At 45.6% G+C, this 25,143-nt stretch overlaps 1 protein-coding gene across 1 annotated transcript in view; it reads right to left on the reverse strand.

Moving 5' to 3' along the window:
* The window catches only part of PLCL2 (phospholipase C like 2), a 190,857-nt gene extending 166,401 nt beyond the window's left edge, over positions 1–24,456 (reverse strand). The window contains exon 1 of the mRNA XM_033432016.2: positions 24,049–24,456. Within this exon, the coding sequence (XP_033287907.1) occupies positions 24,049–24,378 (330 nt within the window). The 5' untranslated portion in view covers positions 24,379–24,456. The remainder of the gene's footprint in view (positions 1–24,048) is intronic.
* Between the last annotated feature and the right edge of the window lie 687 nt (positions 24,457–25,143).

Here is a 25,143-nt window from a genome sequence, read left to right on the forward strand (position 1 = left end):
AGGGGAGTAGGGATGAGGTGAGCAGGCGAGAGGGCTGAGATCCTCTGCCCGCGTGAAGAGGCTGGCCTCCGCTCTTCTGTAAGTTAGCAGAAAAGCAGTCACTAATACTTATTAAAGGTTAAGCATTACATGCATGACCTCAAACAATTCTCCCCAAAATCCAGGGACGCCGATCTCATTATATGTACGTATGTTAGAGATGACACTAAAACGAGTAGTTGACCCCCGCCTGGACTCACACCCAAGCCGGCTGACACCATAGCCTAAGTAATGAGCCTTCCTTCCAAAGCAGTGCTCTGTGGAGCTGGCACCACCAACACCCTACGCCTTGCTGTAGAGCTGACAAAGCAATAACGTTTGGGCAAAGGGTCCTGACAGGGGTGGACGTTTTCAAGCGCCTGACTAGTAACACGCGTGATGCCACCGGGCTGCCCTCCTGGTGGTCGTGGCTTTGCATGAAGCTGTGCACTCCTCCACGGTGCTTATGATCCGCAGCACACAGGATGGGCTCGTCTGGTCAACACGCAGCCCTGTGAGGTTGTGTCCTTCCTGGGGGATAAGCCTGCACAAGAACGAAACTCATCATCTAGACCCTTTTGAACACCGTGGCCAGATCAGTAGCCATAAGTTATCGTGAATAACACAGCAACATCTGAAACTATCAACTGGCAAATTTTAAAAGCATAATCATTAGTAAAACCCACTATTTCAAAGTTTCCTTTCACGGGACAGTGCTTAGATCATAAATAGAGAGGCGGATGATAAGGAACCCAAAACCAAACTAACGTAAAAGTCAAACTCATTTTTAGACAACAGCACGTGAAAATAATTCATCTGAGCTGCCAAAGAAAGGAAACAGGATTCAGAAGTTAAAAGGACGATCTCTTCCCTCAACGCTACAACAGGGGGTAGAAAGAGAAAAAACACCTTCCAAGTCACCACTGACCTTCCCCAAGCCTGCAACCACATGGCTATGTTTTAGACTGGGTGGAGTAGAGCGCAAATAAACACAGCTGCTATTTGTAGCACACTTTTCCTGGCCACTCTGAAATTTCCAAGTCACAAATTATTGCTTGTTATCTTTTCAAGTAGATTTTTGCTCAAAGAATTCATAGACGACTTCTCAGAATCAGGAGGAGACCTATGTAAGTTCCTCTATGAAGCTGACTTATTTTAGAAAATAATTTATTATGTAGGATGTATTATATATTCACAAAGCAAACTAGAAAGAATGCTTAAAATATTTTCCATTGCATACACTCAAAAGAGTAAATCTTCCTAAATTCTGTAGAATATTAATTACTGAAGTTAATACAGTACATTTTTAAAACTCAAATTTTACTAAAATTTTGAAAATGAACTCCTTCGCCAAAATTAACAGTACAATAAACCTAGATTGAAGAGGCAAGTTACGTATTCACTGATGCAAACTTCTCTCCAAAATTTAAATTCACAACACGCTCAATGTCTTCTCTCAACTTTACTCAAGAATAACAGATAGGAAGTAAAAAACAGCATATTTATTTGGATATTCCACTTCTATATACTTTAGAAAGAAAATCGGGGCCAACTTATCCACTGGACGGTAGGCACAATGCTTAAGACCCATATTCTTAAGAAGCCCACAAAAAAAGGTTTAATTTTATTTTAAAACCAGAAAGAATAAAAAGAAACTTTAAAATGTTTTCATATATAACATGAATAGATTTGTCTTTACACCAATACAGTTGCAAAAGATAATTTAAAAAATTTTTTTTAATGGAGGAAGGAGCCCACATAAAGAAAAGGGCCTGGACCCATGTAAGTCAACACGCAGCCCTGCTACGTACACACCCTTCCTGTCCCAGAAGCCTTTCTCTGTGGACCTGGATTTTGTTCCTCAAAGCAGAAGATGGTTAGCGGCGCCCTGGCTGGGCCCGGAAAGTCGTGGGCACCAGTCAGCAACCATCCCTCCATGTGCAGGGACCCCCCTCCCATCTCCAACCTCTTCCAAAGATGGGGGCACCGAACTAACAGGCTCCCCATACGCTGCCTACACCCTGATGAGGCTTAAACAGTAAGCTGGAGCCACAACAGCACAATCTCACTCTGAATCAACTGCTTGGTTGCTTTTCTTAAATTTCAGATGCCTTTGAAAACTGACAAAAACTTCTCAGAAACAGAGGCACATACCCACAAATTCTGCATACAACTGATGGCACCATTGGAAATTCACTACCTTCACATAGAAGATTTTTTTAATTTTGTAAATATACTTCCCAATCTCATTTTAAATACAAAATTAACTGGTTGCTTCCAAAAAAACTGAAATAAATCTAAACAGTGCATATGAAACAGAAAGTACACTCTACTGAAAGAAAATTCCAACTAGAAGGCAGCCACTTTGCTTCGGTACTGAAGTTGAAATTGGGTCCTCATCTTTGACAGTCAATGTGCTTTGACTTCTAGTTTCCGTGTTAATCATAAAAGGTGTGTGGTGCCAGGCGGAATCACAGCCTACTCTGCCAGCAGGCTAGGAGAGGCGTGTGTGAAGGAGTGTGAAAATCCCCCAAACCTTCCAGCTCCATTCACTCTGCATCACTCTCTGTGCCCACACACCACGGGGCCGATGCTGTCCCTGTCACGAAGGAGAGGATTCAGTCCGCATTTTAATGTAAAACCAAAATAACCTTCAAAAGCATTCTGTGCTTCTTCCTTAAGAGCCTGCCCCAGCTGTGTCCCTGACTCTGGCCAGCAGACGTCCTTGGTTATCTGCTCCCAGGCTGGCCTGGGGGCCAGAGCACTCCTAGTTTTCCACCAGCATCCATCCCGGTGATGGCAAAGCCTTGAGCTGAAAGACGGGCCTCATTCAAAGGGCCAGATCACCACCAAATAAGCCAACCCACCAGGAAACTCCTCCCATGAAAACAGGCATTTCCCTTTTTAACAAAAAATGTGCACCTTCTGACACACACACACTCTGCTCACGGCTTGTCCTCTGTGTTAACCAGGGGATTTTACAGTCTGCTCACATCTTTGTCAAGATCTCTTTAAAAGGTTAGGAGTGAAAGTCACGGCCTGGCTCTGGCCAAACTGACAACTTTGCAGGCCTCGAATGTGTTTTAGGGATCCTGGCTGGCAGGCTTGACAAAACCGAGCAGGGACACAGAAAGCTACATGTTCCCGGGACACATGGGACCTTTACCACCCAGCAGCCGAGCCAGATTAGCTGTCCCATGTCCAGGTGCTCCCAAGGTTTTCTTACTGTCACAGTTCTACAGATCAGAGATCTCCGTGGCCACTGCACTTCCCAAAAAGAGATCACAGAAGATGAATTCTTTGCAACGCCACCCACGCGTAAGCCATGAACACCGTATCAGGTGGCTGGAGTGAAGGATGCCCGTGGGCTCGCCCAGGTGCAGCCGGAAGGGACCCGTCCTGCCAAAGCCCGCTGTGAAATATCAGAAATGTCAGCAGCCTTGGGCACGCGGCACCTCGGTAAGGAGACCGCTTCAATTCTTTTCTCTGTACTCAGCCACAAACCCAACCACACCACTTCCCAGAACTACAACTTCACGGCTCTCTGGCCGGGTGTGGCTTCTCCCACCCACCACGTGAAACACAACCCTGCTAAGCCTCTGCTCTGTCCTCCCAGCATCTGAGTACCTACAGCCGAGCTCACCAGAACCCCTCCTGACCCCACACTGTTCCGGGCAGGGACCTTGCTGTACAACCAGCACAGGGGTTTCATGAGTCACCATACCAGCAGTGAAATGAAAACGAAAGGGCTAGAGCACCGATGCACTTTGCTGTCTTCAGCATCTCCCAATGTAAGAAGGGACAGATGTCCAGGATCTTATGGCAGAACAGGTCTGCTTCAGTGCCTGTCAAAGGGGAGCTAAACTAGCTCCATACATGAAGGTCACTCCAGGGGTGACCTCCAGTCCACGCAGAGTATCATTTTACCCCACCTGATCCTCACCTGTGGCAACATGGCCTAGTACTATCTTTGGCACAAAAAAAAAAAAAAACCAGTCTAAAAACACACTTCTTTCACAGAAAGAAATTTCAATGAGAAAGAAATCAATGAGGAAAAAATAGTAAATCATGGATCCCAGAACAATAATAGTCTAAAGATTATTAGAGGGACTTCCCCGGTAGCGCAGTGGTTAAGAATCCGCCTGCCAACGTAGGGGACACAGGTTCGATCCCTGGGCTGGGAAGATCCCACATGCCGCAGAGCAACCAAGTCAGTGCGCCACAACTACTGAGCCCACGTGCCACAACTACTGAAGCCTGCACGCCTGGAGCCCATGCTCCACAACAAGAGAAGCCACCACAACGTGAAGCCTGCACACCACAACGAAGAGTAGCCCCTGCTCGCCACAACTAGAGAAAGCCCATGCACAGCAACGAAGACCCAATGCAGCCAAAAATAAATCAATAAAATAAATTTTAAAATACGTATAAAAAATAAATATTAGACTCCAAACTAAAACCTTAAAAGAAAATAAGTTCTTCACGTGGATTCTCCATTTTGAAACGCTTAAAAATTATCCCTGTCTGGCTCACAAATAGGCCCATTCCTAACTCATAACACCTTTCCTATAAGAAACAAATGTTTCTGAGCCAGATACCAATTAAATTTTGCTTTGCAAATTTAAGTGAACCAATGCACGGCAAGTAGTGATAAGAGACTTGCAAAGATTAATTGGAGGTTGAGGGTAGAGGCAGATGAATACCTAGATACTTGAATGATTCCCTCTAAACAATTTCAGAATGAAAATTAGAAAGTTATACTTAAGAGTCAAACATTTTAATTCAATCAGCCTATGTTCTTGCTATAGAAACTGTGCACTTCCTTAGTTTTAATAGCAATATACATCAGAACCAATCATTTCCTTTTTTAAAAAAAAGGTAAATAGGAGCATTTTTCTTTTCTTTTCTTTTTTTTTTCTTTTTTTTTTTTTTTTGCTGTATGTGGGCCTCTCACTGCTGTGGTCTCTCCCGTTGCGGAGCACAGGCTCCGGACGTGCAGGCTCAGCGGCCATGGCTCACAGGCCCAGCCACTCCGCGGCATGTGGGATCTTCCCAGACCGGGGCACGAACCCATGTCCCCTGCATCGGCAGGCGTACTCTCAACCACTGCGCCATCAGGGAAGCCCTCTTTTTTTTTTTTTATAAATTTATTTCTTTATTTACTTTTGGCTGCATTGGGTCTTCGTTGCTGTGCACGGGCTTTCTCTAGTCACAGCGAGCGGGGGTTACTCTTTGTTGCGGTGCGTGGGCTTCTCACCACAGTGGCTTCTCTTGTTGCGGAGCATGGGCTCTAGGCACACGGGCTTCACTACTTGTGGCATGTGGGCTCAGGAGTTGTGGCTTGCAGGTTCTAGAGCACAGGCTCTAGGTGCGCAGGCTCCAGTAGTTGCATTGCGTGGGCTCACTAGTTGTGGCTCGTGGGCTCTAGCACTCAGGCACAGTAGTTGTGGCTCACAGGCTTACTTGCTCCGCGGCATGTGGGATCTTCCCGGACCAGGGCTCGAACCCGTATCCCCTGCATTGGCAGGCGGATTCTTAACCACTGCACCACCAGGGAAGCCCCATTTTTCTTATAAAAGAAGAGCTTGCTGTAATTTCTTAAGCTTTCCAACTCCTTTTTAAAAAATACTCTCTCATCCAGACTGACTCCTTGACCATGAAGAAAGGAGAATGGATGAGGGTACCATCTGCCAAGCTAAGTAGCTCCAGAAAAGGACCAGACAGGAAGGTGGGAGCAGGGTAAGGAAGGGAAGGTCAGATGTGTTGCAGTGAGATGCCGGGTGACAGGGCAGAGGGTGCTGAGTAGACAGCTGTTCCTGGGCTGGAGGGCAAGCCTGAGGCAAAGACGTCACTGGAGAGTCCCCGTGGCTGACTACAGCTGCGGCTGCAGGCCTGGGCCGGGATGAGGTCTGCAACATGCAAGGAAGCCTGCTACCTGGTGGCACGGTGAGCCCTGATGACCCTCGCTGGAGGGACTGGGTGGGGAGGTAAACACCAGGAGAGGCAATGGAGCAGGAGGGCGCAGTCACTCTTTCCAGACACAGCTGAAGAGGGGAGAGGGAAAGTTCTGGTCTTGCATGTTTGTTAAGAACCTGAGTGTGTTTACACGCTGATGGGGACACATAAGCACAGAAGCAGAAGTTACAGACACAGGAGGGAGAGGATGGGACCTAGAGGCAGGGCAGGGGAAGAAGGTAGCCCCCACCCCTACAGAGGGAGGACCGGCCAGGGTATGGGTCCCTATGTCTTGTCCCAAGACAAGGCCCTGAGGTTTCTCTAAGAAGCAGGAGGTAAGACTGTGTCCAAGGATGGGAGGCAGGAGGTGACAGGACGGCCTCCCAGATCTCCTTGCCAACAGTGGCCCATTAGTGGGCACTGCCCACCCAGAGTCAGGGCTGCAGAGGCAGACCGTGTGAAGCAGCTCAAAGCACGGCAGCCTGTGACCCTGTCCTCACCGGCTCACGTGGCCTTGGGAAAAGGACTGCCCCACACAGCTGGCACACGCAGCCCCCCACGTGATGGAGGGTGTTTAGTCATGGAGGCAGCGCCCTCCACGTAGCTCTTGAAAGCAACAGGTAGCCTCCAGAATGGCCAGGCGTGATGCTGTTACTTTCCTGGAATGACAAATAGGTCCAACACGCTAAATATTTAGTGCAGAAATAATTTTTTTTTAACTTCAAGGATGTCCAGATGCTCTGCCTTATCATAACAAGCAGTGAAGTGGTTGATTTATCTAAGCAATAACAGGGCAGAGACAGACGTTCAAGGCATTAAACTGCAGTCCCTTTCACAGCACAAAAGCAGCTCTTCAGTGTTTTGATCAGCCAGAGAGTCCACCACCTCAAACGGGCACTGCCCTAAGATCACCTTTCGATGATCCTGGTTCGATTTTTGTGCCTCGTTAATTCAGCGGGTGAGGAAGGAAGTGCCACCTTCCCAGTTTACGTGGACATGACATTTGAAGGTCTCTGGGCAGCGTGGAAGGGACAGGAGGACAGGGCCACAGGGCAGGGACCTGGTTCCACAGCCCAACCTTGCTCACACATGAAAGGATGCTCAACATCACTAGTCATTAGAGAAATGCAAATCAAAACCACAATGAGGTATCACCTCACACCGGTCAGAATGGCCATCATCAATAAATCAAAAACAATAAATGCTGGAGAGGGTGTGGAGAACAGGGAACCCTCTTGCACTGTTGGTGGGAATGTGAATTGGTACAGCCACTATGGAGAACAGTATGGAGGTTCCTTAAAAAACTACAAATAGAACTACCATATGACCCAGCAATCCCACTACTGGGCATATACCCTGAGAAAACCATAATTCAAAAAGAGTCATGTACCACAATGTTCACTGCAGCTCTATTTACAATAGGCAGGACATGGAAGCAACCTAAGTGTCCATCGACAGATGAATGGATAAAGAAGATGTGGCACATATATACAATGGAATATTACTCAGCCATAAAAAGAAACGAAATTGAGTTATTTGTAGTGAGGTGGATGGACCTAGAGTCTGTCATACAGAGTGAAGTATGTCAGAAAGAGAAAAACAAATACCATATGCTAACACATATATATGGAATCTTAAAAAAAAAAATGGTTCTGAAGAACCTAGGGGCAGGACAGGAATAAAGACGCAGACGTAGAGAATGGACTTGAGGACACAGGGAGGGGGAAGGGTAAGCTGGGACGAAGTGAGAGAATGGCATGGACATATATACACTACCAAACGTAACATAGATAGCTGGTGGGAAGCAGCCACGTAGCACAGGGAGATCAGCTCAGTGCTTTGTGACCACCTAGAGGGGTGGGATAGGGAGGGTGGGAGGGAGATGCAAGAGGGAGGAGATACAGGGATATATGCATATGTATAGCTGATTCACTATGTTATAAAGCAGAAACTAACACACCATTGTGAAGCAATTATACTCCAATAAAGATGTTAAAAAAAAAAGTGCCTGGTGGAGATTAAAGAACTATGCAAACGTGAGGTGTTACTAGCTTACACATGAACTTTCACAGATGATTTTTTTTTTGGTTATAAAGTATTGTTACCACCGTTTTATGTTTTCATAGCATCTTGCTTTAGGAGTTTTAAAGTTCTTTCTAAACATTAGGACAATCATGCAATGAGGAGATTACCATGTAGCTTTATTTCAATTTATAGAGAATACAGTGAGATATAGTCTTGCTGATTTTCTTAAAAGTCAAAATATGATCTAAAGTTCGGATTTTCTGTCTTCAGTAGGAATGAGAATAGAATAAAGAATAAAATAAAGTGTAATTTGTAATTTCATTACTTAAAAATTGTATTGTCTTTTCAAATCCACTGAAAAATACTAAAAATACAGAAATAACTGTATTTAAATGATTATTATCATATTGAGAGACTCCCTAAATTCTTCTCTGAATTGTTACTTTGTCCAGGAAAAAAATGAAGGTCATTTCCTTCAGTATCACAGTCACTGCTTAGGTCATAATAGAACCTTTTACAACTCTGAGATTAAAACCTCACTGGCTCTAGCCTGGTCACGACTAAAACCGTCAGGCCAACCCACCAGCTCCCAGCGCTAAAAAATAATAAAAGTGACTGGCTGGGGGACAAGGCACAGGGCCTGGGGTTATGCATTTCCACTTGAAATGGTAAATAAATCAAAACCAGAATGAAACGAATTAAAAATATGAAACCAAAACATGATATTCAAATAAGGTGGCACAGGGAGTATTGAAAACATTGTATATTATAGATGATAAGAGAAGTGGGAAATTAAATGTGACCTTTAAAACAGGATAGAGTCTCTCATTAGGATTTTTAGGATGGAGAGTGAGTGGTGTAATGGATTTATGAGTAAACGTATAGGAACAGCACAGATCTTTCTCATGCAAAGAACTGAAACAGTAAACTAGCAGCAACCGAATCACTCAGATAAACAGATCCTCCCGAGATTTATACAGCCTTTACCTACCACATCAGAAAGTCACCCAGAAAGTACTGACCCAAGTGCCCAAAACACACCTAAGAAATCTGGCAGACGAGAATTCATGTACCTCTTACGTGCACAAGAGGAGAAGGCGGACTCCTCTGGGTGCATTTAACATTACGATGGGGCAGAGGTGCAAACCCCAGACGAGAGCCCGGGGCTCCCCACCTGCAGCTCCTGTCCCCACAGAACAGAGCCCTGAGCACCGGAACTAGAGTCCTCGTCTCAGGCTTGAGCTTCTGCAGAGGAACTCAGGGAGTTCAGCCTCCCTGCCTACCTGGGGCTGTTTTGTTGTTGGTTTTAAACATGACTCCATGGTTGGCTCTGTTCAGATATAGGAGAAAAGCCCAAGGCTAGACTAACAGTCCGCTCTATACACGACATCGGCCCTGCTGTGAACGCAGATGCTTGACTGTCCCTCTCACTCTTGAGATGCCCCATCCTGTCCAGGTCTCACACCTGTCTACTGATGCTGTCTGCACGGGCTCCACATGGCTCCGGCGGCCGCAGCTCCGTGGCACGTCCCAAGGCTGAGCTCCTGTCCACCACAGAGGTGAGCCGGCCCCTGCAGTTGTGTAACGGGGGGCATCACCCCAGCAGCCATGGATGCAGGGCGCCCAGAGCCGACCGTACCTTTCCTCACACCTCTGTTCTCCTCTCTACCGCCTGGAAAGCACAGCCTCCACGAAATGTGGGTGCCCTGGCAAAGCACCGGGGGCCGCCGGTGGATTACAGGCTGGCCAGGATACTGACCCTGCAAGCCCTCACCTTCCATCCCTGGCCGCGTCACAGCTGGGTGGGGGCCTGTAGCCACAAGCCACCTCTTCCAACGGAGCTGTACAACGACATCATTCTCTATCTGTAGCCGGGTGGAGAAAAGGTTGAAAGCACTCTTCTGGAGCATAATGCCTGGATCCCACGGCCCCTGGCGCTCGTAGGAATGGCAGGCCTGAGAGTCGCCAAGTCCCATCTGGGTCCGGAGCTCTACCGCAGCCTGTTATTTCGGGGACGTCTCCTAGGCCATCTCCCTCCTTGTTTTACCTTGCCATCTGGCAACCGGCAAGATAAACGCACTGAGGTCAGGGCACTGTCACAGAGGGAGGACACTTCTCCTCTGCTAAGTGAGAAGCCAGCCAGCAAGGCTACTTGCCTATTTCTCTCGCTTTGTTTCACCTTCTTGCTTCTAGTTTCCTCAGGGTATCATTCCCATGGCAGGTATTCTTGCGGGCAAAAGGGGTATTTAATGATTAAAAATAATCTTCAACAATACTTTCTTCCCTAACAGAAAAGATGGGTGAGAAGATCTGGCTAATTACGCTGTAGGAAAGGAAACCCCTCCAATTCTTAGCTTGGTAAATATTAGGGAGTACTAAACTTTCACAGAAAGATTGTAGACTTTCTCCCCCAAAGAATGTTAAAGCTCATTTCTACTCTGCCTCCCATTTACAAATAAGTAAATAAAACAACAATTAGAGGTGTATCAATTACGTATGAATAAGTGGGTCCCAACCGCAGTCAGGAAGGCTCGAGAACACTTCTGTGCTGCCAGACTGTGCATCCTCCGGCCTCCAGAGACCGGGGTCTCCAAAGACTCGGCCTTCCCAGCCAGGACAGGGGGACACAAGCTTCCATTCTGGAGTATCCACTCATGTTAATTTGGAAGAGAAAAACAATTGACCTAAAAGGATGAGCGTGAATAATGGTGGCCTGTTGATAAGAGCAGCCAAGTCCTGGAGAAACAGCACGCAGCAAGTCACGAAGACCACGAATCCGCAACACTGATGTTTCCACGTGACTGAAAATATATTTTACAGATGCTCTGGGAATTCAATGGTCATTCCTCCTGACCGCAAGGGTCTGTGTGGCAAGAGGAAAAGGTTACGGCATTCAGAAAGTAGACGTTCACCCGAAGATCAAGACACACCCACCCCGACGGTTGGCACACCACCACGGGATGCCCTGAAGCGTCACCAGATTGTTCTCTTCCTCCCAGCATAAATCACCTGTACAAACAGACACCTGACTTCAAGGGTCGACGTATAATCTGCCACGAGTAAACAGCATTTTTACTACACGTCACCTCCTGCGGTGGTTAAAGTTTGAAATGTACAATCAGCTCTCTCTAGAAACACTGCTCATGCCTCAGTCAAATTAGTTCTTTCAAAAAATATCCCTCCTGCAGAGGTCTTCTTCCATGATGTAGAATGTCCTGGGTACATAGAGGTCTTTTCTCTTGTGAGGGATGGACCAGGATACAGTGGCTGCACAGTGATGACCAATCCAGGTAGATTAAGGCCCCAAATAATGAACCCAGGGCCTGTATGAATGCAACATACTCCTTTATTTGGATCAAAAATACATTCTTAAGGTACAATGATTAGCACAGAGGGCAGACCACCATTTTTACACGTAAGGCAGTTTCTCCAGATTTGACCTGATGAACGGGAGAGCCATCAGTGTCTTACACACCCCCTCGGCAAAAGGGCAACTCAACTCCTCGAAGGAGAGGCTCCACGGAGGCAGCTGAAGGCTGCACCCGACCCCCTGCGCCCTACCAGCCACAGGATCACCAACCAACCGCCTGTCACCTGCAGGATTCTGGGGCTGCTTGTTCTGTCATACCTAACAGCTGACCAGTCTGAGACCCAACACAGGAGAAAGGTTTCAGCTATTTTCAACCCTGACCATGCCCTAAAATCTCCCAGGGCGCTTTAGGAAAACCCCGGAGATTCTGATTTAATTGGACTAGAGTGGATCTGCACGTTAGTGTGTTTTAGAATCCAGATAATTCAGTGTCCTAAAAATTCCAGTGTGACCCATTTGTAGAGCTGGTGTTCTCCCCACCTGAAGGAACATTTCGATGGGACAAGATAAATGCCGACAGAGCCAAAACTCTGCCGGCCACCTGGGACCCCAGGTAGACGGCTCTTCAGTGGCCAACACAAAACTCCCGCTTTTGTCTACAAACCTGGATAACTGGTTTCTGTTTGTTCAGTGCTTTTGAGACCCAAAGTGCTCTCTAGAAAGCCGTCTTGCAGAGAACAGGTGCTCCACAAAGGAGAGGTTCTCAAAGTTTTGTGTGAGCAGCACACTTTCGAATAGTAAATCTTTCGAGCACACCGGAAGGGATGAAAACGCTCAAAATCACACCAAACCGATCGTCAAAACTCCCAGCGATCACAACAGAGTGAGATGACGCCAGTGACCAACACTCCCTTCACCACTGTGTCAGCCCGCCGCCCCCCCTCCTTCCAGGCCTGGCTCCTGATGTGTTCTCGGCACGGCCCAGGGAGGATCCCGTCCTCCTGCTGTTCCAGCCAGCGTCTCCCCTACCCCCCAACTCCACACCATCACACAGCTTGGGCCTCCACCAGGCCTGGCTGCGGCATGAGCACCCCACTGCAGCAAAAAGGTGTTTTACATGTTGATCGACAGACAGCAGCAAACTATGAAAGGCAGTGTCCTAAACAGTGCAGAGTGAAGCAGCCTGTAAGTATTTAATTTTGATTTATTTTCTCAATTGTGTAAATCAACTTATTTATTGAAGTATGATATACCTCTGGAAGTCAGGAGTGTGTACAGTTCAACGGATTTTCACAAAGTGGAACCACCCTCAGATCCAGCAACCAAAAATCAGTGACACCCAGAAGCCCCTGGGTCCCCCCTCCCAGTCATGAGCCTTAAATGGGACCACTATTAGGACTCCTATCACCAAAAATCAGTTTGTCTGTTTTGGAACTTTATATAAATGGAATCATACAGTATGCATTCTTTTTGTGTCTGGTTTCTTTCCCTCAACATTATCTTGAGAGGCTAGAGCGGTACATGTAGCAGTCATCTGCTCTTTTTGTTGTTCCTGTCCGTCTGTCTGTCTGCCTTTTTTCTTCATGGTATTCCATTGTGTGATATGCTTATTTTAAAAGATGAGCATTTGGGTTGTTTCCAGTTTGGGGCTCTTACGGTTAATGCTGCTACAAACATTCTTGTACATATCTTTTGATACACAAATGGCCTAATTATCTGTTGGGTATACACCTAGGAAGAAAGACAGTATGAACGAAAGAATAGGCAAATAGACCAATCTAACAAAACAGACTTCAGAACAAACCCACACACATAAAGTCACTTGATATATGACAAAGGGCCAATGCAGTGCAATAGGGAAAAATGATATTTTCAAATAAATGGTGCTGGATTAATTAACTGGATATTTACATGGAAAGACAAATCTTGACCCCTACCTCACACCACACACACAAAGAAGTTCCAGACAGACTGCAGAGCTAAATTTGAAAAATAAACGTTCTAGAAGTTAAATAAATGAATATCTTCATGGTCTCAAGCTAAGTTAAAATATCATACACAGGACAACCATAAAGGAAAATGCTGATAAACTGGATTTCACTAAAACTGATAAGACTTATTATTCATTAAGAGGTACCCCTTAAGACAATGAAAAGACAGGTCACATACTAGGAGAAGAAATTTTCAATATACATATCACACAAAAGACATATCCAGAAAATGTAAAGAAGTCCCACAAATTAATTTTTTTTAATATAAAAACCCCAATTTTTTTATATGGGCGAAAGATAGGAATAGGCATTTTACAAAGGAGAATATACTAATGGCCAAGAAAACATGAAAAGGTGCTCAACAGCATTCATCATCAGGGAAATGCAACCTAAAAGCCACAGTGCATTACATAACCATCACAGATACAATTTAAAACCAACAGAAACCACTGACAATGCCAAGTATTGGGAAGCATTTAGAGCAACTAGAACTCATGTAACCTGGTGGGTGTGTCAATTCGTTTTGTCAGTTAGGAAAAGCACACGATAATATTTACTGAAGCTGAATATACACATATCCTATGACATAGCAATTCAACTTCTGATACTATTTTAATGTATAGAAAAAACATTTATGGGAATATACATAAACCAGAGAAAGCCTTGAAAGAATATATAGATCGCTTTCAATAAACCACCAAAAATTCCAAAGACAAACACATCCGTTAAACCCACATTACATCAGGAATTCTATCAGTTCTGATATGAAAACCTCTGAATGATTCTATTGGTATTTAATATAATCTATTAGCATGGATTAATAGCAACAAAAATCTAAGCAACTTGCTGTATTTCTTCCAAGAATAACCATTAAACCATTTTAACTATTTGAAAAATTACAGCTACTTATGCTCACAGGATATCACAGCTTAGAAGGAAGATGAAAAATAAAAAGTAGCAGGAAACCATGTAGAGAGAGTCACAGAGCTTGTGATTCTGATGGTAGCTGCAAACGAGGTCGCTCATCCCTCTGTGGCCACGCTAATTGGTCAAGAGCAACAGAAGCCTCGTCGGCAATGTTCATCAAAACAGGCTCCCCCTGCCCGGGCATTTTCAATTTAGAGAGCAGACACCTGCTACCCATCAGTCTCTCACAAGACAGGACTCGTGCCAGCCACCACTATGTTATTTGGTTTGTTCTTAATCTTTACTATTTATAAACAGAGTCTTCAGAGTACATGCGTGCACAAGTGTAGCATGTGTACCCATGCAGCTATCTATAGCCAAAAAAACAAATTCTCAAAAATAGCTGTTTGGAAGACCACATCTTGTGCTATGAATACTCACACACTGCAGTATTACATAACAATTTTTTTTCCAATTCTGCTAGGCTAATATGCAAATAAATGAACTCAACCATAGCTAGGAGCTAGATGTACTGATCAGTATGGCCTTGCCTCTCTATAACTACAAAAGAATTTTGCATGATCTCTTTCCGTTCTAAAACTCCCATGAATCTATATGATTAATCACTTTTAAATCCAGCTGCCCGGGTTCTGGGGTGGTAATATCTGCTATTTCCAAATCCGTATATTTAGCATACTCCAAGAAGATACCTCAATACTGAACTCATAGTAATGTGCTGAAGGCATAAACATATTCTATAATTTTATAATTTATATAAATTATGTTTATATGATTTATATAAATATCTTTATAGAATATTTTATATATAATAATTTATATAATTATTAAATATAAATAATTTATATTATTTGACAATTCCAAAACAACAGTAGGGATAAATACTATCAGAAAGAACTCACCTGAAAACAAATTGTTACTACTACCTGCTTTACCCTCGAGGACCCTAAAAAGTGTAAATCAAATTTTGTTAAAAAGAAACAAAAATGGGAAATGATTCCCTCCTGAAAAGCTTTGAAATCCATCAAAGGAGAGCGGAGAGGACAAAACCCTGGTTTTGTCCGGGGTAAATCCGGACTATGCTGGGCAAACCAAGACACATGGGTGCTTGGTGCAATAAAACTAATGTCCAGTGCCCTCCGATTATTGAAGTGGGGCTATTAAGACATGAGCTCAGTTGTACTGACGCATCAGATTGAGAGAGGCACCAGAACAAAAATCATTCATGAAGCATCTTCAGAAGAAGTCTGAGAAACTTATCTGGGTACATTCTTTGTGTCTCAAAAGATAAGACTTTCAAAACGGGGATGGCAGTGTTAGTGATCTCCAATTCAAATGAAGCTAAATGAGTGTGCTCATCTCAGGATCAACTCTAAATAAGAGAAACTAAACATACCAGGGGCTGCTGATTGAGTATTTACTACAGGCCACACGCTGTTCTGAATATGCCACACACATCATCTCATTTAATCTCCACGACAATGTTATGAGGGAAATATCCTTATGTCCGTTTTAGAGATGGGTTAACTAGACACACAGACTTAAATATCTTGCCCAAGGTCAAGAGGAAGGAAGAGAGGGAGGCAGAATCTGATCCAAGCACCGAACTTCACACCCTCTAGTTTTCCCACCAGTATGCTTCCCCCTGAATAATCCAGACATGCAACGTGTGTCCTGAGGACAGACCAAGACCCCACCGCGCAGGCACACCTCAGAGATACTGCCTCGATGAAGCAAATATCGCAACAAAGAGAATCACACGAATTTCTTGGCTCCCAGGGCATATAAAAGCTGTGTTTATACCACACTGTAGTCTACTAAGTGGGCAAAAGCATTGTGTCTAAAAATGCATTGTACATACCTTCATTTTAAAATATTTTATTGGTTGAAGAAGAAAAAGCTAACCATCCTCTGAGCCTTCAGTGAGTTGTAATCTTCTTGCTGGTGGAGGATCTCGCCTCGATGTTGATGGCTGCCGACTGATCAGGGTGGTGGCTGCTGAGGGCGGGGGTGACTGGCAGTTTCTTAAAATAAGCCAGCGATGAAGTCGGCCCCATCAACTGACGCTTCCTTTCAAGAACGATTCCTCTGTAGCACGCAGTGCTGTTTGACAGCATCTTACCCACAGTAGAACTTCTTTCAAAATTGGAGTCACTCTTCTCAAACCCTGCCACTGCTTTATCAACTGAGATTATGTAATATTCTGAATCCTTTGTCATTTCAACAGGCTTTGCGGCATCTTCACCAGGAGTAGTTTCCATCTCAAGAAACCACTTTCTCTGCTCATCCATAAGCAGCAACTCCTCACCCATTCAAGTTTTATCACGGGATTGCAGCGATTCAGCCACATCTGCAGGTACCGCATCTAATTCTCGTTCGCTTGCTGTTTCCACCACATCTGCAATTACTTCCTCCACTGAAGTCTTGAATCCCTCAAAGACATCCATGAGGGTTGGAATCAACTTCTTCCAAACTCCTGTTAACGTTGATATTTTGACCTCTTCCCATGAATCATGAATGTTCTTCGTGGCATCTAGAATGGTGAATCCTTTCCAGGTTTTCAATTGAGTTTGCCCAGACCCATCAGCGGGATCACTCTCTATGGCATCTATATAGCCTTACGAAATATATTTCTTAACTAATAAGGCTTGAAAGTCAAAATTATACCTTGGTCCATGGGCTGCAGAATGGATGTTGTGTTGGCAGGCATGAAAACAACCAAGACACATGGGTGCTTGTATCTCGTTGTGCATCTCCCTCAGAGTCCTTGGGTGACCAGGTGCATTGTCATTGAACAGTCATATTTCGAAAGGAACCTTCTTTTTCTGAGCAATAGGTCTCAACAGCGGGCTTAAAATATTCAGTATTCACTTGCAACCATGTTGCAAGCAGATGTGCCGTAATCCAAGCTTTGTCGTTCCATTTACAGAGCACAGGCAGAGTAGATTCAGCATGATTCTTAAGGGTCCTAGGATTTTCGGAATGGTAAATGAGCATTGACTTCAACTTCAAGTCACCAGCTGCATTAGCCTCTAACAAGAGTTAGCCTGTCGTTTGAAGCTTTGAAGCCAGGCACTGACTTCTCCGCTCTGGCTATGAAAGACCTAGATGGTATTTTCTTCCAGTGGAAGGCTGTTTCATCCACATTGAAAATCTGTTGTTTAGTGTGGCTCCCTTCATTAATGATCTTGGCTGGATCTTCTGGATAACTTGCTGCAGCTTCGTCATCAGCACTCACTGCTTCGCCTCGCACTCTGATGTCACAGAGATGGCTTCTTGCCTTAAACCTCATGAACCAACCTCTGCTAAGCTTCGAACTTTTCTTCTGCAGCTTCCTCGCCTCTCTCAGCCTTCACAGAACTGAAGAGAGTTACGGCCTTGCTCTGGACTAGGCTTTGGTTTAAGGGAAAGTGGTGGCTGGTCTGATCGTCTCTCTGGACCACTCAGACTTTCTCCATATCAGCAATAAGGCTGTTTCGCTTTCTTACCATTGGTGTGTTCACTGGGGCAGCACTTTTAATTTCCTTCAAGAACTTTTCCTTTGCATCCAGAACTTGGCTAACCGTTTGGCACAAGAGGCCTGGCTCTCAGCCTATCTGGGCTTTCGACATGCCTTCCTCACTAAGCTTAATCATTTCTAGCTTTTGACTTAAAATGAGAAAAAAAAATAAAATGAGAGATGTGTGACTCTTCCTTTCACTTGAACACTTAGAGGCCCTTGCAGGGCTATTAACTGGCCAAATTTCAACACTGTTGTGTCTCAGGCAACAGGGAGGTGACAGCAGTCAGAACATACACAAAATGTATCAATTAAGTTTGCCGTCTGACATGGGCACGGCTTGTGGTGCCCCTAAATGATTACAAGAGTAACATTAAAGATCCCTGATCACAGATCACCATCACAAACATAATAACAAGGAAATATTTTGAAATACTGCGAGAATTACCAAAATGTGACACAGAGACACTAAGTGAGCAAATGCGGTTGGAAAAATGGCGCCAACAGACTTGCTCGACGCGGGGTTGCCAGAGACCTTCAACTTGTAAAAAGCGCACTATCTGTGAAGCGCAATAAAGCGAACCACAATAAAAGGCGGTCTGCCTGTACAGCCCAGCTGAGATGACTACCTAGAACAAGCTTTACCTAATCCCCCGCCACGTGACCAAGCACTCGCAGCCAGCAGGGCCTCCCACCTGCCCTCCTCTGCCCTTCGGAGACAGGTAGGTGCCAGGCGTCCTGCCAGCAGACTGGCTCACTCACACAATTGTTGCTAAAGCTCAATGTAAGTCATTATATGCTCTGAGCCCCCTAAAGCTATGGGATTATTCTGCCATAAGGAACATAGGTCCCACTGAAACCCCCCTGGGGGTTCCGACTTGTCTGAGTCACTACTAACACCCATGCTGGGTACGACCCTCTCGATTCACCATTATCAACAGCAGAGAAAAGCTGGCCAGGCAGCTTGCACAGTTTCAGACCCTGTGGCCCACTGGTAAAAATATATGAATATCCCCTGTACTACAGAATCCATTAATTTGAAATAAAACGTAAGTAGCTGAAGTAATCTGGAGGTCTGGTAGACAAGCAAGTAATGACAGACAAAATTTAGCATTAATAAGGAACAGAGCATCTATTTTTGAACACATGTATAAAATAGAGTCTGAAGGGAAAACGTGAATATTCACAATTCATTTATACCTGCATTTAGGCTGCAGATAGCACTGCCCTATTTCGTTGAATTCGGAGGCATGGGGAACTTAAGCATTAAAAAAAGAAAAGCAAAAAAGAACAGTCTCGTTTAGACCCCTTACAGAGCATACAGAACTATAAAAGGAACTGAACAGATTCTGGGAGAGAGCATTCTAAGAAACTAACTCAAGAGGCCAAGATAGGCAATTTAAAAAATAGTAATAAACAATTTCCTGTCAGTTGTCTATTTGGACCTGGTGAAAAGCACCACAAGTCAAGCATAACTGTTTGGAGGGGAGGCTGGAAGACAGGGAAGGGAAGAAGCAAAAGGGGTAAGTAATTTTTAGGGTCTGAAAATGAACACCCCCTAATGACTTCTGAAACTGAACTCTGAAGTGTGATGAAAGCTCTCTGAGTGGCTGAGACCCACGGCCCTGCGCCCGCCTTGCAGCAGTTATCAAGCCTGGACTCCCTCACATGCATCAGTACAAAGCCAAGTGGAGACTTGCTGATTGGCTACCAGAGTTTTCTGACCTAAATGACCAAGGCTGCCTGTTTAACCAGACAAATTCACTCCGTGATCCAGTTACTGCTGGTTGAATATTCATGATACGCCCACAGGTTTGCTGGGTGTACAGCTGTCTCCCCCGAGCCCCCATTCAGAAAAAAAAGTCTAAAGTCAAATGCAGATATTATTCTTAAGATAAAATTCAGAACATGGTTATTGAGTGCTTGCTTTCTGTGCAGAACTGATAAATACAGCCCAGCTTTGGCCTGCAAAGAGTCTACTTTATTTACACCATAATGTACATTTTAATTATTTTGTTTAAATATGCATAATAGATGTGAAGAGCCTGCTAGTTCCCCATGATGCGGTGCTCAGCATCAAGACATAGGGAATCTACGTTGGCGGAAAGTTAGTAAAAGCATTTCCCCTACACACCGTGATACTATAATAAGGACAACAGTGATATTAAGAAAACTAAGGGCTGCCACCTTGGACAAGGTCAAACCTTTGGTCTCAGCGAAGCCAGAGTCTCTGGTCAGGCAGCCATAACAGGTGACTAGACAGCTGCCTGGCCATATTATCTGCCAACTTCTTCGGCCAGAAGAAATTGAGATTCTTTTTTTCCCTTCAGTATCCCCTACATTTAAAGGGGAAAACCAAATCTGGTGTTCCAAACCACCAATGTTTCCTTAAGTATACAAAAAAATTAACACTGCCAGTGTAATGTGGGGGTCACTGGAGTGCCCAAGCGGGGTCCAACAACCAGCTCCAGCACCCTGGACAAGCAGTTAACCCCTCTGAACTTGGGGTTTTCTTCAGCCTCCATGGTTGGTGCAAGACCAGGTCACAGAATCAAATTAAACACTTCTCATGTGTTTTGCACATAGTAAGTGCTTAATAAACAGTGGCTGCTGTCATTACTTTTAAATACCAAAATAGTATAATGGCTATACTTCCAACTTATTTTTTTAAAATACCCTAATCAATAGTTGTTATGGTCTGGGGATAGGGGGCAGGGAAGGCTGCAAAGAGACTTGGAGAATTTTTTGAGATGACAGAATTGTTCTAGATCTTGGTTGTGGTAGTGGTTACATGACTTACATGTATTTGTCAAATTCCATAGAACTAGACACCAACAGGAGTGAATTTTATTTTATGCAAATTAAATCACCTCTCTTAATGTACCATCCAAAATATTTAATTAGCTTTGACTAAAGTAAACCATCCAAACTAATAGACATTTTAACTTCATTTATTTCAAAACTTAAAAAGAAATCTAAGGCTTAAAGTGTTACTTCATATTTTTAGACCAAGCTCCTGAATTAAAGGATGGAGCTATTTGTAAAAAATGAATGCCATCTGAACAGCTAACCAAATTAACTGTTTCAAAATAAAGCGTGGACTGTATTGAATGGTGTGATGAAATGAAATATGGAAAGAGAAAATGAAAGTGATGTTTTCGTTTACTAGATTACTAAAGATGACAAACATAATGGCTTCTCCCCTAAAAATCTGGTAATAGGCCTTTGAGAATAAGCTAAAAAGTGTAACACTATTTTCAACAAGCTAAGGAAAAGTAGAAAAGTCTGGTGATGAGTTCCATGATTTATTTTTCTTCTCAAGATACTTAGAAAGGTCTTACCAGGCTGCTCACCCTGAATTTCCATCGACACTCTTACCATAACCAAGGAGCTCTTTTAGTATGGATCTGTGCATCTGTTTTGGCAGAAAATGTAGTTTTACAATTTACAATTTCTTACTCAACACCACATTTACAAAACAGATGGAGTTCCAAAGAAATAATTTTAAATAAGGAATATCATTCCAGTCAGCCTACAGTGGATTTCTGTACGTCCTGCACCTCAGCAATAGTCCCCCTTCTTTGCCCACTGTTTATCCCATTTCTGCTGTTATTTCTCTCTCTGATTCGGGGATCCCCACCTAAGAGGAAGGCCAAGACTGTGATGAACTAGGAAACAGGCATAGCCGGACACTGCAACTAATGCAACCCCATGCACACCAGCCTCTGATCCTTAGTGAGCATGCACTCTCCGCGCCACGCCCTCAAGTCCCCCATCATCACCATGCTCACTAATCTACTCCCGCCTCTCCCCTTCCATCACCTGACTGCATTCATCCCTTTATTCAAAAGAAACCAAAGAAAGATGTCACCACTGCTTTTTCACATGGGCTCCTGCTAAGCTGTTTATTATATTTTAACAAAAGTGAAATGTAATTCTGCCATTCGTGTGACAAAAATACCTGTGCCTTATTTGCTGCTTTATGAAAGTTGGTATTAAAGTTAAAGATCTCTTTATTCTATTACGTTATTAACTTGATGCTGGCATGTCTTTAGAAAATGCCACACTAAATTTCTAAAATCTTGAGACCTCAAGACGCCAACTGAAAGGGAGTAAATACCAAGTAATTACCTATTTAAATATAGCATACTCCTTCCCTAAAATCCAGGCTTGATCAACTTTCAACACTATTTCCATAGTTTTAAAGGGTGATTAAGAAAATGCACATTGAAAATAGAGGCAAGAAAAAGGAGTCAAGTCATCTTAGGAGATATGAGACAATAAATAAGATATGAGACTGGTAAATCCCAATGAGCCATTTTAAAAATTAAAAGAACTTAGAGAAAATATGTACTTTCTTATCATTTGTCCATTCATTCAGGAAGCAACCTATTGAACCCCTACTACATTCCTCACAATGTATATCTAGGGATACAACTGCAAACAAGGGACCAACTGCCTCTATTAGAAAGAAGACAAAGATATCTGGGAAACTTTCAAAATTCCAGTGATTTCTGAATTATTAATCATTTCCCCATGTGCTTCTAGCATCTTCAATGAAGAAATGATATCTACCAACAAGTTCTCAATTCCACATGTCAGAAATGTTGGCAAACCATCCTTCTTCCTAACCTCCCATGAATGCAAAATTAAAACAGATGCTGTTGTAATTAAATAAGTTACACTGTGAACCACATGTAGACAACAATTAAATCTGAATTTTTTTTTTAAAAAAGTGCAAGAACAGGCCCTTCAAAAAAATTGAGGGAGAGGAGTTAAAATGTGGTCAGCTTGTATCTTCTCTGGAATTTTTACGTCTGATTTCATTAACACTGCAGTGCAAAATCACCACAAATATCTAGTAACCAATAAAAACAGTTATGACACATAACTCTGTCAATGGGTATTGAGTACCACGCACGGTTGAAAGCAACTTCCATGGCAACATAAGCGACAGAGTAGAAGAAAACGTTAAGTCACTAAAAGCTAGGTAGGTATGCAGCAAAAACCTCTTTTGCTTTCCTTAGTTAAACTCTAAACGCCTGCTGCAGATAGTTAATACACTTGATCTTTAAGCCCTCCAACTGTGCCCTTGCTCAGCCATAAACCGGGCCAACAGATGACAAAGCGAAAAGCAGTTTCACAATTGCCTGTTACATACAGTAGCAAGGTTGTATATTTCACTAGGTAACTGCAGAGGCTGATAATACCATCAGACACTACATGCTACTCAGAAGGTTTCTGCAGGTCCAGTTAAATTTCAAATACCACCAGTGCCAATTCTCTTCACTGTGGCCCGTTCTGCTCTCCCCCTCCCGCTGATGATCTGCCACAGGAAGGTGCGGACAGCCGTGTCAGGGTGCTTTGATGCTCACCGTCCTGGTGACCTCTCAGCCTTCAGACAGCAACATTTTCTATTTGTTCCAAACTTGAGCAGAAAGAGCTAGCCCTTCCTAAGGCTCTGCTCTTCTTAGCTCATCAATTTTTTTTTCACTTCATGTCAGGAGAAATTTGTTTGCACTGCAGACCAAAATGTAATATTAGAACGAAACCATCACAAACTCAGGAGTTCCTTACATTACTCCTGGAGTTTAAAATGCACAAAACAATCGCTGACTTCCTTTTGCTAAATAACCCCAGGCAAAAGATAGCAAAACCAAGCAAACTACCCAAAAGAACTTCCACAGAGCTGGAGGCCTGCCTACTGCAGCAAGGAAAAGATTAAACCGTGCAGGACTGTAATCTCTCAGCGCCTCTGACCCTAAGAAAGCCGAAATGGGCATTTATGTTCAGAAACCTGCTCCATTTCTCCGTGAGATTGAGTGACCTGGGATTTTTTGCACCCTCTGAGTCCAGCCGTTTGCAAGAGGCAACTATAGAGCGATGAGAAGAAACCTATTAAATAATCTCTGTTCACTGCCTGGGATTTTTAAGAACATGCTTTCACATGATAACTGTTTTTAACATACAATGGAAACCTTGCAGGGAGTCTGTTACCAGCCGAGGCTACCACAAGAGAGCGTGCCCTGCCAAGCAGGTACAGGCCATCATTCCAGGCCAATCCTGGGAGAGGTGACATCCCTAAGTTCCGCGGGGGATGTCTGAGCACAGCTCCCTGCACATTCAGGACCACCTCTCCATTCTTCCCAAATGCCATATGCACCCAGTCCCCGCTCAACCACTCCAAGCACCAGCGCACCCCTGGCTCCCGTTAGCAGGGGGCTGGCTCCTCGTACACCCGCCTCCTGCCACCACTACTCCCCTCTCGGGGAAAGAGCCCCCGCGGACGGCGGGGGGCGGGCGACGGGTGCCCCTCGCCCACCTACCTTGATGATGCTGCTCCGGCGGGGCAGGCCGCCCGGCTTGCTCTCCCGGGGGAGGGGGCAGGCGGCCGGGCCGGGGGTCGGGGCGAGCGCGGCGCCGCGGGGGCCCCTGGAGGGGCTGGCCTGGGCTTCGTCCGCGGACACGCCGAGGCTGCAGTCTCCGTTGGAAACCCCGGCGCTGTCATAGCGCGCCCGCCCGTGGCCGAGGCGCCCTCCGCCGCCGCCGCCGCCTTCCCCGGCCCCGGCTCTCAGGGCGCCCTTGGCCGCGAGGACCGGGCCCGGGGAGGTGGGCAGGGCCCCGCCGGCGGCGCCCCCCCGGCCGCACTCCGCCATGGGCGCCCCGCGACCCGCCAGCACAAAGCCGCGTCCCCGCGTCCCCGCGTCCCCGCCGCCTCGGGCCGCGCGGCCCCTCCTCCTCTCCTCCTCCCGCCGCCGCCTCGGCCGCTTCTTCCGCCTTTTTTTTTTTTTTTTTTTTTTTTTTTAAATTTAGATGTGCTGTTGGTTTCGAGCTCGCCTCGCTCACGGTTAGAGTCGCGGCAGCAGGATTCTCGGAAGATTCCTGCAGGGGGAGAAGAGAGACACAGTCAGCGCGGCGGCGGGGCCCGGGGCCCGGCACCCGGGAGGGAAACACGCCCGGCACACGCGCCGCCGCGGGCGCCACAAATACCGCGCGGCCGGGGGCGCCGGAACGGGGCGCCCTCCCCGGGGGAACGCCCCGGGGCGCCCACCGCGGGGCTCAGGGCACCCACCGCGCGGGCACCGGGCGTCCCGCTCGGGCTTGGGGAAGCGGCGGGCGCCCAGACGCTCCCCGGACACGCGGAGGCGCCTTCCGAGGCTCTCGCGGCCCCGGGCGGGCGGGTGGCGACGCCGGGGTCTCCCCGGATCCCAATTCCCCAGGGGCTGTCGCGCGCCGGGCCCGCCACGTACCCCCGGGTCCCCGCCGAAGCCGGCGGCGCCGGGTAAGCGCACGGAGGGCAGGGAGGCCGGGACTCGCCCACCCCGCCGCCGCCGTCTCCTCCCGGGCTCGGCGCTGCCCCCTACAGGCCACGGGGACCCTCCCCTGCCGCCGCGGGCCACCCGGCTCCCGCTCGTGGTCGC

The sequence above is a fragment of the Orcinus orca genome, chromosome 5 (assembly GCF_937001465.1).
Source record: "Orcinus orca chromosome 5, mOrcOrc1.1, whole genome shotgun sequence".
Taxonomy (NCBI): Eukaryota; Metazoa; Chordata; class Mammalia; order Artiodactyla; family Delphinidae; genus Orcinus; species Orcinus orca.